This window comes from Mesoplodon bidens (genome assembly GCF_964165515.1).
Source record: "Mesoplodon bidens genome assembly, chromosome: 13".
In the NCBI taxonomy this organism is placed as follows: domain Eukaryota; kingdom Metazoa; phylum Chordata; class Mammalia; order Artiodactyla; family Ziphiidae; genus Mesoplodon; species Mesoplodon bidens.
The window spans coordinates 31,268,206-31,284,675 of NC_138169.1; the positions used below are offsets into that span (position 1 = coordinate 31,268,206).

The window sequence follows — 16,470 nt, forward strand, 5'->3', positions numbered from 1 at the left end:
AGTTTATGAAAGACAAAAACTCAGATTGGCAATGAGTGTTGAGCAAAATAAAAATAAATCTAGATACATTTGATTCAAACTACAGAATACCAAACACACAGAAAAAAGCATAAAAGTAACCAGGAAGTAAAGAGATTAACTACAAAAATGAGAATTATCTAACAGCAGACCTCTTGATAAGCAAAATAGAGCCAAAAGATAATAAAAATACTATCGTCAAAGTGTTAGAATTCTATGCCCAACTAAATATCTTTCAAGACTGAGTATGAAATAAAAGTATTTTAGACAATATCATTTACTGAAATAAACCACTGAAAGATGTATTAATAGATCAGCGAGAAGGAAACTGAACTCAGAAGGAAGGAGCAACACTCAAGAAGCAGTGATAACAGACTGGAAAATGTGCAAATGAATCTAAATAAGAATTAGCTATGAAATTAGTCAGCTTAGGTGGGGAGATGATTTTAAAAAGATGAAACTGAAATAGTAACTGGGTAACAATAGTATGCAAGGAGTTGGAGTTGAAGCTTTCTAAGATGCTTGTATTACTCAGGGAAAGAATATAGTGATTAGTTTTAGACATTGAGAAACATGCATGTTAAAAACGTAAGAGTGATCATTAAAATAATAGTAATAGAATGTATAACTTCCTAACCAAGAGAGAGAACACAGGAATTAAAAACTCAGAGAGAAATCAACATTAAAAAATAGAGGAGGGCCTCCCTGGTGGCGCAGTGGTTGAGAGTCCGCCTGCCGATGCAGGGGATACGGGTTCGTGCCCCGGTCTGGGAGGATCCCATATGCCGCGGAGCGGCTGGGCCCGTGAGCCATGGCCGCTGGGCCTGCGCATCCGGAGCCTGTGCTCCGCAACGGGAGAGGCCACAACAGTGAGAGGCCCGCATACCGCAAAAAGAAAAAAAAAAAAAAAAAAAAATAGAGGAATTTGCCTGGCAGTCCAGTGGTCCTATGCAGGGGACCATGTGTGGGTTTGATCCCTGGCTGGGGAGCTAAGATCCCACATGCCTTGTGGCCAAAAAAACAAAACATGAAACTGAAGTAATATTGTAACAAATTCAGTAAAGGCTTTAAAAATGGTCATCAAAAAAAAATCTTAAAAAAAATAAATAGAAAAAAGAAACAAAGAAAAGGCATGGAGGGTGGGATAGAGATGCAAGAGGGAGGAGATACGGGGCTATATGTATATGTATAGCTGGTTCACTTTGTTATAAAGCAGGAACTAACATATCATTGTAAAGAAATTATACTCCAATAAAGATGTTAAAAAAAGAAAAGGTCGGGTTTCCCTGGTGGCACAGTGGTTAAGAATCTGCCTGCCAGTGCAGGGGACGAGGGTTCGTGCCCCGGTCCGGGAAGATCCCACATGCCGTGGAGCGGCTGGGCCTGTGAGCCGTGGCCGCTGAGCCCGCGCGTCCAGAGCCTATGCTCCGCAACGGGAGAGGCCACAACAGTGAGAGGCCCGTGTACAGCAAAAAAAAAAAAAAAAAAAAAAAAAGGGCATGGAATATAGAGAGCATAAAATACAACGACAGAAATAAATTCAAACACATTAATAACCATAATAAATGTAACTGGATTAAATTCACAAGTTAAAAAAAGATTCCCAGATTCCATTTTTTTAAAGGTAGCTATAGTTCATTCAGAAGAAATACACCTAAAACATAATGGTGTAGCAAAAATAGAACTTACAGCAAAAAGCAAGACATCAGAATAAAGAGGTCATTATCAAATGATAAAGGCAACAACTCATCACAAAAAAAGTTCTAAATCTTGGGCTTCCCTGGTGGCGCAGTGGTTGAGAGTCCGCCTGCCGATGCAGGGGACACGGGTTCGTGCCCCGGTCTGGGAGGATCCCACATGCCGCGGAGCGGTTGGGCCCGTGAGCCATGGCCGGGCCCGTGAGCCATGGCCGTTGGGCCTGCGCATCCGGAGCCTGTGCTCCGCAACGGGAGAGGCCACAACAGTGAGAGGCCCGCATACAGCAAAAAAAAAAAAAAGTTCTAAATCTTTATGCATTCATATTCAAAATCTAAAAAGCAAAGTGACAGATTACAAGAAGAAAATTTAAATGTAGAATTATAATGGGTGATTTTAACACATCTTCATCTTAAAGAGATGTATTTAGCAGACAAAACAAAACTATAAAGGATATAGAAAATTTGAACACCACAATTAACAAATGATCTGATACTTTTTTTTTTCCAAATTGTGGCAATCTAGTAATGGATTAAACTTACAACCATCAAAAAAAAATAGAACTGAAAATATCAGAACGTATCCTATACGGCAAAAAAATAAGCATTTTTGTGAAACCTTTCCATTTGTTTATTCAGTGGTGGTATAAAATGTCCTTCCTGCTACAAGTTATAGTTGAAGTTTTAAAGTCTTCAATCTAATGGATTCAACATCTTCACCCAAAAACTGCAGCATATACAATTCCTCTGAAGTACTCAAAGAACAGTTACAAAATCTGATCATTTACTTGGCACAAAAGGAGTCTCAACCAAACCCAGGGAATCAGTATCATGTCCTGCATGGTGACGAAGGATGTCTCCCAAGAGCTATCTGACAGCTAGTTGGTTCCTGTGTCTCCATTCACTAACCCTAGTTCCCACGAGTGATCTAAAACACGCCTCTGTCCCTTGCAAGTGTCAGCTAACTTGGTTAGTTATTATTTGTGTCTAGTATGTACTTAAAAAACCTTTTGGTAGAACGAAAGAAATACAGTTGAGTGAAAGCATTTGGGCAATCTTCAGGAAGTTGAAACTAAATTAAGGTTAACTGTTTTCAACCTTTTGAGATATTCCACCATAGAGAGAGTACTAGAAGAAATATACACCCCCCAAAAAGGGCAAAAAATTTGAGCTTTGCACAAGTGAAGTGGTATATGGGGGTTTGGGTGCATGGACATGGCGTGAACAGCACAGGAAGCCAGCCATCAAGGAAGCTGTTAACCAGAAGGGACAATTCCAGAGGGGTTAATACTATCAGCCTTCTTTAAGCGTCTCATCTGTCTGTGGAGAAAGCGACTTTTCCAAGACACACCTCTACAAGTTCAAGAGGACCAGAGGGCCCGTCTCTTCTCATCCTTCTCAACTGCCTTTTAGTTCACTGCAGGGTTTCCTGCCAAGGGGTGGGAACGCCAGCTGGGAGACAGGGATGGGCCAGGCAGGAAAGGACCTCTGTGTCTTGCTAAAGGGCTAGACAATCCGGCCCAAGGCAAGTTTGTTTGTTTAAGCCACGGTCAGATTTGGGGAATACAGAAGGTAAAACAGAAAACGGAACGACTAGAAGTACTGCATCCTTTAATGTGGTGACCACAGAGTGTCTGCCCTCAAATACTCATTTGAGAGGTGAGCGAAAGCGTGGATAAAGTCAAAATGTTTAAGAGGTTAAAATTAACCATTTTAAAGTGTACAATCCAGTGGCATTTAGTACATTCACGATGCTGTGCAGCCACCACCTCCATCCAGTTCCAAAACACTGTCATCACCCCAAAAGGAAACCCCAGCCAGTCTCTTTCGTCCCTCCCCTGGTCCCTGAAAACCACTAAGCTGCTTTCTGTCTACGGATTTACCTGTTTGAACATTTCCTATAAATGGACTCACACAATATGTCTGCCTTCTTTCACTTGGTGTATTTTCGAGGTTCGTCCATGTAGCATGTACCAGTGAGAAAGAACTTCTAAGACGGTGAAAGCAGAGCAGCAGGCAATTGAGGGTGGGGAGAAGGAGGGGTAAGGATAATTGCCATCGCTTAAGCCGGAGTGACTACAAGGACAGTGGCACCATTAACACAGCTGGGAAAGACAAAAAAAGGTACAGGTGGGGGCAAAGGTGACAAGTCTGTACCTGGACAGTCTGAGTTTGAAGGGTGACCAGAAACCCACCCTGGAGGAGGCCACCAGGCCGCTGAAAGCACAATCTGCAGCTGCAGAGAGAAGCCCCAGCGACAGAGCCGAGGGGCACAGAGATGCACCGTGTGACTGTCCTCCGAGGGGCACAGACACATCTGCAACCACGCCTGTCGTGGAGACACACGCACAAACTGCCCTGGCCTTTCTCAGAATGTGGCACATCGTCCACTTACCAGACTTCAGAGGTGAACAATAACCACTACGGCTCAGGACAGAGAAAACATTATCCTCCCTCTAGAGCGAAACCCACAAGAAAGTATGCTCTGGCTTTGCTACAAAGGGCCCATTCACGGAGACCCCAGCTCGAATTCTCTGATAAGCATCTCCTCTGCCACCTCTGAACCCTGTGTGGCTGGTTCATCCTTCTCTGCTTCCAGACGGTCCACCAGCATACGACCCTCCTCAGACTCTCAGTTTCATGCTTCGTTGAAAAGTTTGGTGTCAATATGCAGCCCCACCAGTCTGACTGTGACTCTGGAGATAAAATACTATGATTGTGTCCCAAGTGAGCGATCCTTCTGAGTAATTTTAAGCTGTAAAGAAAGGGAGGGGCCAGCGCCCCACCCCTTCCTCACAGCCAGCCTGGGCCTGCAATGTCAGTGATCATTTCTCACCCCAAAGAGCTTTTTGTGACCTGATGCCAGGTCCTTCACAAATCCATTTGAATGTGTGCAAAAGAATCCCTGCTCGCTTTCAACACATGTATTTACTTACGTATGCTATGCATAAGTTACCTATTTAATCAAAAACGAGCACGCATATAAAATTTATAAAATATACTTCAAAGTTGTTGTCTGTACCCTTAAGGTCAGGCTCAAACCGGAAATTTTGAGAAAAGGAACCATTACGGCCTGCCTCATGGCAAACTCGGACCAAAGGGAAAAGAGGGAAGTAAGTTATTAGAACGCGTAAGTGTAGAGGTGTGATCACAACCAGAGGAGGGTCACCCACCAGGACAAACCTGCCCAGGTTCCCCCTCCTCCGCCGCGAAGCTCGGCACGGCTCCACGCTCTCATTTTCATCCGCCACTCACCCGGTGAGTCCCCGATGTCCCCCGAGGGCAGGCACTGCTACAGGCACCCCCAGTGACCCAGAAAGAACCCACAGAGTATTCACAAAGGGGAGAGTGACGAGGGACGAAGAAATAGAACACGCAGCACTTTCACGGAAGTGGCGACATACGCAGAATTTACCCAAATCCATAAGGTGTCGGATCAGTAAACAGCTTGAGGGCAGCACCTGTGCTGCCATTCGCTTCCCCCAGGGCCCAGTCAGGGCCTGAGTGAAGTGTGGGTGGAAGGGCAGATGGACGGATGACCAAGGACTGGCTGAATCAGGAAACAAATCCAAAGGAACCATGAAGTGCTAAGTGAGGCTGTTGGCAGGTAACACACTGGCTTTAGCCATCATCTTAAAGCCCTCACCAACAGTTTTTAACTTCATCAATAGGCAGGATATTTTCCAAGAGAACATTCAGCTTTAATCTTATAATGGAAATCAACAACAAAGCAGGATTTGCATTACTGTAGCAAATGAAAAAAAATACGTATGCATTGTCTAGACTGCTTTGCTAGAACACATTGGCTCCTTAAAATTTTAAAGAAATCTGTGTTTAAATCATATTGGCTACATCATTCTCAATGGTGAAAAACAAACCATTTCCACTAAGATCAGAAACAAGACAAGGTTGCCCACTCTCACCACTATAATTCAACATAGTTTTGGAAGTTTTAGCCACAGCAGTTGAAGAAAAAGAAAAAAGGAATCCAAATCAGAAAAGAAGTAAAGCTGTCACTGTTTGCAGATGACATGATACTATACACAGAGAATCCTAAAGACTCTACCAGAAAACTACTAGAGGTAATCAATGAATTTGGTAAAGTAGCATGATACAAAATTAATGCACAGAAATCTCTTCCATTCCTATACACTAATGATGAAAAATCTGAAAGAGAGATTAAGGGAACACACTTCCATTTACCACTGCAACAAAAAGAATAAAATACCTAGGAATAAACCTACCTAAGGAGACAAAAGACCTGTATGCAGAAAATTATAAGATACTGATGAAAGAAATTAAAGATGATACAAAGAGATGGAGAAATATACAATGTTCTTGGATTAGAAGAATCAACACTGTGAAAATGACTATACTACCCAAAGCAATCTGCAGATTCAATGCAATCCCTATCAAACTACCAATGGCATTTTTCACAGACTAGAACAAAAAATTTCACAATTTGTATGGAAACACAAAAGACCCCGAATAGCCAAAGCAATCTTGAGAAAGAAAAACAGAGCTGGAGGAATCAGGCACCCGGACTTCACAGTATACTACAAAGCTACAGTAATCCAGACAGTATGGTACTGGCACAAAAACAGAAATAAAGATCAATGGAACAGGATAGAAAGCCCAGAAATAAACCCACGAACATAGGGTCACCTTATTTTTGATAAAGGGGGAAAGGATATACAATGGAGAAAAGACAGCCTCTTTAATAAGTGGTGCTGGGAAAACTGGACAGCTACATGTGAAAGAATGAAATTAGAACACTCCCTAACACCATGTACAAAAATAAACTCAAAATGGATTAAAGACCTAAATGTAAGGCCAGACACTATAAAACAGAGGAAAACATAGGCAGAACACTCTATGATATAAATCACAGCAAGATCTTTTTTGACCCACCTTCTAGAGAAATGGAAATAAAAACAAAAATAAACAAATGGGACCTAATGAAACTTCAAAGCTTTTTCACAGCAAAGGAAACCATAAACAAGATGAAAAGACAACCCTCAGAATGGGAGAAAATATTTGCAAATGAAGCAACTGACAAAGGATTAATCTCCAAAATTTACAAGCAGCTCATGCAGCTCAGTATCAAAAAACAAACAACCCAATCCAAAAATGGGCAGAAGACCTAAACAGACATTTCTCCAAAGAAGATATACAGATGGCCAACAAACACATGAAAGGATGCTCAACATCACTAATCATTAGAGAAATTCAAATCAAAACCATAATGAGGTATCACCTCACACAGGTCAGAATGGCCATCATCAAAAAATCTACAAACATGGGCTTCCCTGGTGGTGCAGTGGTTGAGTCCGCCTGCCGACGCAGGGGACACGGATTCGTGTCCCAGTCCTAGGCCCGTGAGTCATGGCCGCTGGGCCTGCGCGTCCGGAGCCTGTGCTCCACAACGGGAGAGGCCACAACAGTGAGAGGCCCGCGTACCGCAAAAAAAAAAAAATCTACAAACAATAAATGCTGGAGAGGGTGTGGAAAAAAGGGAACCCTCGGGCTTCCCTGGTGGCGCAGTGGTTAGAAGTCTGCCTGCCAATGCAGGGGACACGGGTTTGAGCCCTGGTCTGGGAAGATCCCACATGCCGCAGAGCGGCTGACTCTGTGTGCCACACTACTGATCCTGCGTTCTAGAGCCTGTGAGCCACAACGGCTGAGCCCATGTGCTGCGACTACTGAGGCCCGCGTGCCTAGAGCCCGTGCTCCAAAACAAGAAAGGCCACCGCAGTGAGAAGCCCATGCACCGCAAAGAGTAGCCTCCACTCGCCACAACTAGAGAAAGCCCGTGCACAGCAACAGAGACCCAACACAGCCTAAAATAAATAAATTTATTTTTAAAAAAAGGGAACCCTCTTGCACTGTTGGTGGGAACTTAAACTGATACAGCCACTATGGAGAACAGTATGGAGGTTCCTTAAAACAGTAAAAGTAGAACTACCATATGACCCAGCAATCCCACTACTGGGCATATACCCTGAGAAAACCATAATTCAAAAAGAGTCATGTACCACAATGTTCATTGCAGCTCTATTTACAATAGCCAGGACATGGAAGCAACTTAAGTGTCCATCGACAGATGAATGGATAAAGAAGATGTGGCAATATATACAATGGAATATTACTCAGCCATAAAAAGAAACGAAATTGAGTTATCTGTAGTGAGGTGGATGGACCTAGAGTCTGTCAAACAGAGTGAAGTAAGTCAGAAAGAGAAAAACAAATACCATATGCTAACACATATATATGGAATCTAAGAAAAAAAAAATGTCATGAAGAACCTAGGGTTAAGACAGGAATAAAGACACAGACCTACTAGAGAATGGACTTGAGGATATGGGGAGGGGGAAGGGTAAGCTGTGACAAAGTCAGAGAGTGGCATGGACATATATACACTACCAAACGTAAAATAGATAGCTAGTGGGAAGCAGCCTCATAGCACAGGGAGATCAGCTCAGGGCTTTGTGACCACCTAAAGGGGTGGGATAGGGAGGGTGGGAGGGAGATGCAAGAGGGAGGAGATATGGGGATATATGTATATGTATAGCTGATTTACTTTGTTATAAAGCAGAAACTAACATATCATTGTAAAGCAATTATATTCCAATAAAGATGTTAAATAAATAAATAAATCATATTGGCTGAATAACAGACACAGGCAGCACACACCCATCATCTGCTGACACAGGGTAATGAACAAGCGTAATGTATTTTCCAGCTCACTGGAAGAGAAGCCTCTCGAGAAAAATGTTACCACCTTATTTTGTATTCTAGTAATAATATACCTCGCTTGGACCCATAAAGGGAATTAACGGCCAGCTCATCGGCATGGAAATTATAAAAAATAGCTTTAGAGCAGGGTTCAACAAGCCTTTTCCATAAAGGGCCAGAGAGCAAACATTTCAGGCTTTGCAAGCAAGACAGCCTCTGTCACACATCATCATCTTTGCTTTTTTAGGTTTATTTTCTGTGTGGTTCTTTTTTCCCCCCCAACAACGCGATGAAAAATGTAAAAACCATTCTTAGTTCCCAGGCCATACAAACCGTTGCTGGCCGACCCCTGCCTTAGACCATGGTAAGAAAGAATAGGACACTTGGAGTCCCAAGTCCCTCACAATTCAACCCAAGGGGCAAATCCCCGTCCATGTCTGATTTACCTCCTTCAGTCTCTCCAGCTCGTTTTGGAGGGCCTGTTTGGATATTTCCACTTCAATCATCTGCTGTCGTAGAGTTTCATTCTCATCTTCAACTTTAGCTCTCTTTTCCTCCACAGTTTCAAGTTCATGGTGCAACCTGACCGACACATCTTTGGCCACCTGCATCAACCCACGGAGACTGTCATCAGGATGGGAAGCTTTCTGTGTGCTAAGGGTACCTCCAAACAACTTCAGAGGCAGAATCATTAAGGAATATTATATTACACCAAAGAGCAAAGATCCTGGCAATATTAACAAGCCTAGTTTTAAAGGAGGAAAGTATTAGTTTGAAACATGAAATCCACATTAAGGGAAAATATGACATTCATCTGGATTAAAGGCCACTTTGCAAGGCCCTGCTCCTTCTAGAATATCAATATCCCAGGAGCACATGCTTTAAATGACAAGTTAAAAATCATCACCATCATCATCAAAAAAATAAACATTTCTGTTCCCCAAAATTATATAAAACCTACCGGCTTAAGAAAAACAAATGAAGTAATTCTGTATGCAGTAGATGTTTCATGTAGTCAAGTTTTAAATTGTCTACTCTGGTAAAATATTTGAATGCTAAAGGCAGTTAAACATTTTTACTTTCTAAAAGGAAATACGGAAGGAGATTTTTGTGAGAGAAATATAAATCACCTTTTTATCACATTGAATGACATTTTGTTAGTGGTTTATAAATTTGATAGAGTTACAAAGATTCTTTCCTGTTATCATAATGAAAGGCTAAATGAGATTTCCTAAGGACTCGTCCAATAAGGAGGACATTATACATAATTCATCTCTAGATAAATGACTTGAAAATTGGGGCAGGAGAGAAGCCATGGTGGAGAGGACAAATGGAATAAAGTCTGGGATTTCTTCACCTCATTGCTACTTCCACCAACGATTCTCAAAGACACTTTAGACAATTAGTTATGATCCTATTTCTCTTTCAGTTAAATCACCACGACAAGTCTTACTTGGGTTATGGTACTTGCAGGTTTTCTGCATCCTAGAAACTTGAATAACCAAAAAAAAAAAAAGTTAAGTGACTATGATCAACTTTTAAAACTGGTCTTTGACTATAACTGAATTGATAATCCATCTTTAAAATATTCCAGATCGGTAGAAGGAGTTTCTGCACAATTTCTAAAGAATGGTCAGATCAATGGGCAGGTATTAATTCTTTTTTTATTGACCATCTATTACTATAATTTCTTTTCTTTTTTGGGGTGGTGGTGGTTAAGATTCCAGTTCATATGAGGGATTTAAGTCTTGGTCCAAAGCCATATGGCTACACACACCTTATAAACCATCACGTGAATGAAGAAGGTTTAAGCTGAATTCTGCTGAAAGAGAGAAACACTAACAGAACGTCGTGTAAGTGGGTTCTGAGGGTTGCGTTTCAGGTCTGAAACTGTACAGAAATGGTACAGAAACCTGTATCTCTAAGACACAATCTAGGCAAATCTGTGGAATTGTACAGAAACTCCCAGCAGCTCCTTTGGGGAAGGCATGTCCCATCCACCCCGCTCACTCACCTTTAAGTCCTGCTCCAGACTTCGGATGAGCTCGCCATCCACCTGCCCGGTCTCTGCCACCTTCAGGCTCTTCTGCTCAGCCTTCCTGAGGCGGTACTGCAGGATTCGGCAGTTTTTATTGGCGCGGTCCAGTTCCCGCCGAAGTTCCTGCAGCTGGTAAACATCTTCCTCTAAGTAACTGTCTCTCATTTCTTCCATTTCAGCACGGAGTTCATCCAACTCATCCTACACAAGCCAGACAGAGGAGATTGAGAAGCCAGGTCCATCAGTAAGGATGGAGTCGTCCATCCACCCCTACTCTGCAATACTGTGAACTTTCTGCACTGTTACCTGTCGGCTTCTGGCCACAACTGTGTGATACGACACAGGGACTCTGGAAATTCTCACGCAAGACAATTATCACCAGATATCTGTTCAGATCTTATGGATCCAGAAGCCAAAAACGAGCATGGATTTATTCATTGCAGGCTCTCAGCATTTACCCTGCTCCCAATCTTTCCTTACATAATCATCACCATAAACGAAGTCATCTCTGCAGATAATTAAACCTTTAGATTCAAACCAAACGCTGACCTAAACCCGCATCTCTAAGACACAATCTAGGCAGTAAGACAGACACTGCCTGCAAAGAACACAGACTTTAGTGGGGTCATAACTGTGAATTGTCTGGGAATCAACATACCCGCAAATGTCCCTAAAATTCTGTCTTGACTCATGATTCTAAAGATAAAACCGGGAGATCAGCTCAGTGCTTTGTGACCACCTAGAGGGGTGGGATAGGGAGAGTAGGAGGGAGACGCAAGAGGGAGGAGATATGGGGATGTATGTATACGTATAGCTGATGTACTTTGTTATACAGCAGAAACTAACACACCACTGAAAGCAATTATACTCCAATAAAGATGTTAAAAAAAAAAAAAGATAAAACCTTGTGCGCTGTTTTTTTCCCATTCGCCCGCCCTGCATTTCCCATCTCCACTCCGCTCTGGTGTCAACATGGAGACACGCGGGTGCAGGAGAAACCCAGGAGTTACTCTCGGCTCCCTCCCCGCCGCGTGCCAGGCCACAGCCAACGCAGTGCCGTCAGCTAAAAGTCCAAATACCTGCGGCTCTCCCACCTCCATCCCTCTGGAGAGAGCCACAGGGAAGCCCATCACCCGGGTGCCCCGCTTCCCCTCTATAGCCCAGGCTCCACCCAGACTTACCCTTTTCATAAGTTACTCAGACCTCCTCCCCCTACTCATGCCCTCCAGGGGGCTCCGCATCACACAGAGAAAGTTCTTCCAGGTCCTCCCCAGCGCCTGCATGCGACCCCCTCCTTCCCTGCCACCCTGCTGCTTCCACAGGGTCCAGGCACCTGGAGGCCTTTCACCTGTTATGGCCTCCCCTTCCTCCCCAGCTCTTTGCGGAGCACACAGTCACATGGTCACACAACTTGGAAGGCACACAATGCCACCCCCTGCCACTCCCCACCCCCCCACCCCGTCTCTAGTCCAGGCCCTGCCCCTCCCCGCCACCTCCTACCGCAGCCTAAGGCTATCTGTGTTTCTTCCTGTTCATCATCTGTCACCCACCCAGGAAGGTAAGCGCCAGGAGGGCAGACACCTGGTGTCTCCCAGTGTCCAGGGCAGTGTGAGCCACATGGCAGGCCCTCAATAAATATTTGTGGAATGACTACCCATGAACCTCGGTCAACACCTAGAAAGACCAAATCCTAAACAGGACCCAAACCAGACATCCCCGCACATGGCTTTGTTCCAGTCTTGTAGTCTGGTCCTAGGAAAATTCTTCCCAAACCCATAGACACAGCTGCAGCATGTGATGAGATATAAATTCTATTATAAAGACTTCAACAGGAGCAATTTGGAAGGCAGGAGATTAAGGAAAGCATTCTAGGGCTTCCCTGGTGGCGCAGTGGTTGAGAATCTGCCTGCATTAGCAGGGGATATGGGTTCAAGCCCTGGTCTGGGAGGATCCCACATGCCATGGAGCGGCTGGGCCCGTGAGCCACAACTACTGAGCCTGCGCGTCTGGAGCCTGCACTCCGCAACAAGAGAGGCTGCGATAGTGAGAGGCCCGCGCACCGCGATGAAGAGTGGCCCCCACTTGCCACAACTAGAGATAGCCCTCGCACAGAAACGAAGACCCAACACAGCAAAAATAAATTAATTAATAAACTCCTACCCCCAACATCTTCTAAAAATAAAAAAGCATTCTAGAACTGTCTTGATTAGTTTGATAATTGATGGCATAAATGCCTCCAGATTAGGGTACACTCGTTCATCCTTTTTTTTTTTTTTTGCCACACCACGCAGCTTGTGGGATCTTAGTTCTCCGGTCCCTCAGCAGTGAACATTAGGAGTCCTAACCACTGGACCGCCAGGGAATTCCCCATTCCCATTTGTTTTGCTCAATTAATACTGAGGCTCAAGGGAAAAACTCTCCCAAACGTGGACACCCTAACTTGTCAGCTCTCACCCTATTCAGTTTGTTCCTGGAGTCTGACCACCCTTGCTAATCCTGCATTTATTCTTAAAACCAGGGATTTATTTACAATAAAGAACAAGAGCTTCCCAACACCAGAGCCTCAGGTAGACAAGAAATTTACTAGAAAGGAATCTCCTGAAGAGTATCTTACCCTGGGTAAGATTAGGTCCAAGAAGCGTAACAAACGAATTGGGAAACTTTGTGGAAAAAGACAGACTGGTGCCAACCGGGTGAAAACAAGTGTCCAGCCAACCCCACCTGTGTGCAGCCATCACCTATACGGGAAAGGGCACAGATGTGGCACCTCATTCCCCCAAGCCCCAGTCTGTAGGTTCTCCCCCTCTGTCCACACCACTTGACCAAGAGCATTACCTACTCAGTTGACCATGACTCCAAGTGGAGCCTGTTTCAACAGACCACCAAGGAGAACGGATGTTAAAGAGGAAAGCTTTACCAACATTCCTAGTAGTCAAATGAATAAAATGTTTTTGTTCTCATCTGCTAAGTGTTCTTACAGAATTTCTGTACCAGTGATGACAGCCTCATTAAAAATATAAGATGTTCTCATGTGTCTTAAGAAAGGTAAATCTTAATGTTGAAAATGTTATGATGTATACGCAAGTTTCACTGCTGTTTTTTTCTTCGTGGAGATCTCTTCCTATCAATCTTGTTCCTGGTAGGAAAATTTGTGGGCACTGGGAGTTACTGGGCTGAGCACAGAGGCCGGTCACTGGAACATTCATGAAGAGAATGGACAGGCTGGGCTCTTCAGGTGCCTGGAGAACCCACCTATTTCAGGAAGGTCCTTTCAACCTGCAGCAAAGAGGTTGTTCCTGATGCCCAATCCCTGCACTGAGCCATGGAAGCTGTGCCCTTGACCCAAACCAAGCTGGAGGAGACCAACTACTGGCTGCAAGCTTCAAAACAGGCCTGTGCATGCCATCCTCCCATAAAGAGTAGAGAGTTAGCCCTGAATCTTCAAAATCAAGGTCAAGCTTCACTCAGATCCCATCTGTGAATCTGATCTGACTTTGAGAAAAAGTCTCACCTCTATACACGTCTGAATACAGTTAAAAGTTAACTGTTACACTGGGTAACTAATAAAAAATAGTTCAATACAGGCAATAATCACTATATGTATGTACACATACAAATATCCAGTGGTGCTGGGCATTCCGTTTATGGAAGGAACTGTTTATGATTGCTTTTCCTTCTAGAAAGCTTCTCAAGTCATTAATGCCTGAAATGATCTATTATTCAAATACGAGTTTTAAAATGTGACATAGCCATAAAAAGACATACGATACGACTTCCAGGTAAAAAATGTTCTCTGGTTTTCAGACTTCGTAATGGGGGTGGCATGGGGTTGGGGGAGGCCCTCATTGGCCCAATGTTAAATGCTGGCTATGTCCTACGGACGCCTACACCCCTGCTGCAGGCTGAAAAAGTCTGTTCCAGGGCTAGACAAACCCATACCTCCAGATCACCGAGTAGGCCACATGTAAACAGCTAATATTTTTTGGCATAAATAATCACTAACATTAGTTGCATTGAAAAGAAAATTAGGGAGAGACCATAATTGCATGTATTTGAATCATTGCTTTTGTACCTCATTTTATCTAAATCTGTAGAACAGAAGGCATCCTTTATTAAGCACTTTACCTTCATTACTAAGCCTACAATAACCCTGCCAGGGACACACGACCCCCATTTGACAGACAAGGAGGCCAAACCCAAGCTGGTAAACACATCCAGATCCTCTCAGCTAATAAATGGAAGCCCAGCTACAAACCCAGGTTGTCTGGTTCCACACACATGCTCTTTCCAGTAAGTGCTAGAAATTATCTGCAACAACCAGGACAAATGAAACAATGAGCTTTAAATCATATTTTTAAAAGTCCACCGTCGGTGTAAAATAATAAAAACAAGCTAACGTTTAGAACTTGACATTGTCAGTGTGCAGGTATACTTATTTTCACACTTGGTCCTCACGAAAGCATTATAATATGCAGAAAAGGTATCAATACCTCCGTTTTTAAAATGAGGACATTGAAATTCTAAAAGTTTAAATGCTTCCCAACACTAGCCTGTGGCAGAGATGGTACGAGGCCAGGGTTTCAGCTCTTTTCATAGAGCCTTGAAAAAAGCAATTTTCAGGTTCAATGAAAAGAAGTTCTAAGAAAAGCGAATTATGAACCACGTAAGCTGGCAGCAGACACTTGACAAAGCCAAAACTGTGATTATTCAGATTCGGGTCATGATGAGAGTGATTTTCAAACTAACATTACATTAATTTTCCAACAGCATGCTCTAATTTAGAAAACATTAAAGAACCTTAAAGATGTCTGCCATTTAAATGCTTAAAAAAAAAAACCAAGTCAAGCAGAACATATGTTTCTGGCAGACAACATTTACACACAGTAAGTAAAAGTGGAAAATTGCTGTTGCTTTTTAATACAGATATTAAGAAAAAATTGCCCTTAATCAAGTTTTATATTGAATTAACATCAGGTCTGTCAGATACTCAAATGTTAGATCATTATCATATGGAAAAGCTAATTTAGTTTTAACTAAATATACTTTTCAAATTTTGTATGTAAAATGAAACCTTGATGTAGTGGGAAGTTCCCCAACTACCCCCCTTTGCCTGCAGATAACAAATCAAGCGTTATTTTACATCTATTTGACACATATCAAATTCGAGAAATAATGAGGTACCATGTGTGCACTAGAATAAACCAAGATTAAAATTTCAACGAAAACCTCTTTGCAGATAGTTTTATCCACCAATATAAAAACCAAATCCACATGGTAAAAGCGGTGAAAACTCTTGATTATACTGACAATCTTATCAGATCTTAATCGCCTTTAAACAACCTGAAATCAATAACTAGTCCTCTTTTAATCACCCCTCTCTAAATAGACCCAACTTAGACAGTGAGAGCAGTCAGCTGGCTACTGTTGCAATAATTCCCTCTTCTGGGAGTTACAGACCTTATCCTCTGTTGTAATATACAATGAATCCACTTCGCTTCCCTCCGGACAATGGAACTGTTCTCTGCAGAGTCCCAGCTGACACTCAGAAGGCTCAGGGACCCTCCCATTGTTTACCAAGCACAGTTCATCCAGCAGCGACGGCGCTGGGTTCCCTGGTCTACATGATCTTGCCACCTAAGGTGATTACAGCCGCTTTGAAGGCTGAATAAAGAGTGGGTGTGGAAAGCAGAAGGTCAGGAAAGAATAGGGATACTGTCTGCTTTAACCTTCCAGAAGAAGGGAGGAGGGCCAGGGGCCGGGGAGGGAGGGAGGGGCTGAAGCGCTTTATGCTCAGAACTGTTTATTCTTGCCTCAGTGTCCACCCCACCTCCACCCTTTCCAGGCGGCTGAGCATCTGGACTCTGAGCGGGCAGATTTAACCAAATCCTTTCAGACCTTGAAACTCCAAAGACTCCAAGTGAGACGCAGGATGGTGAGGCTGGATCGGCGCTGATGCACTGCAACCTCTCAACCCAAATGGCCTCA

General features: G+C 43.3%; 1 protein-coding gene across 6 annotated transcripts in view; it reads right to left on the minus strand.

The window, feature by feature from the left end:
• The window catches only part of MTCL1 (microtubule crosslinking factor 1), a 126,528-nt gene that overhangs the window by 104,578 nt on the left and 5,480 nt on the right, over positions 1-16,470 (minus strand). For all 6 annotated transcript variants that reach the window (XM_081252451.1, XM_081252448.1, XM_081252447.1 and 3 more), the window contains exons 2-3: positions 10,462-10,686; positions 8,894-9,052 (exon numbers count right to left, since the gene is read on the minus strand). In XM_081252451.1, the coding sequence (XP_081108577.1) occupies positions 8,894-9,052; positions 10,462-10,686 (384 nt within the window). The remainder of the gene's footprint in view (positions 1-8,893; positions 9,053-10,461; positions 10,687-16,470) is intronic.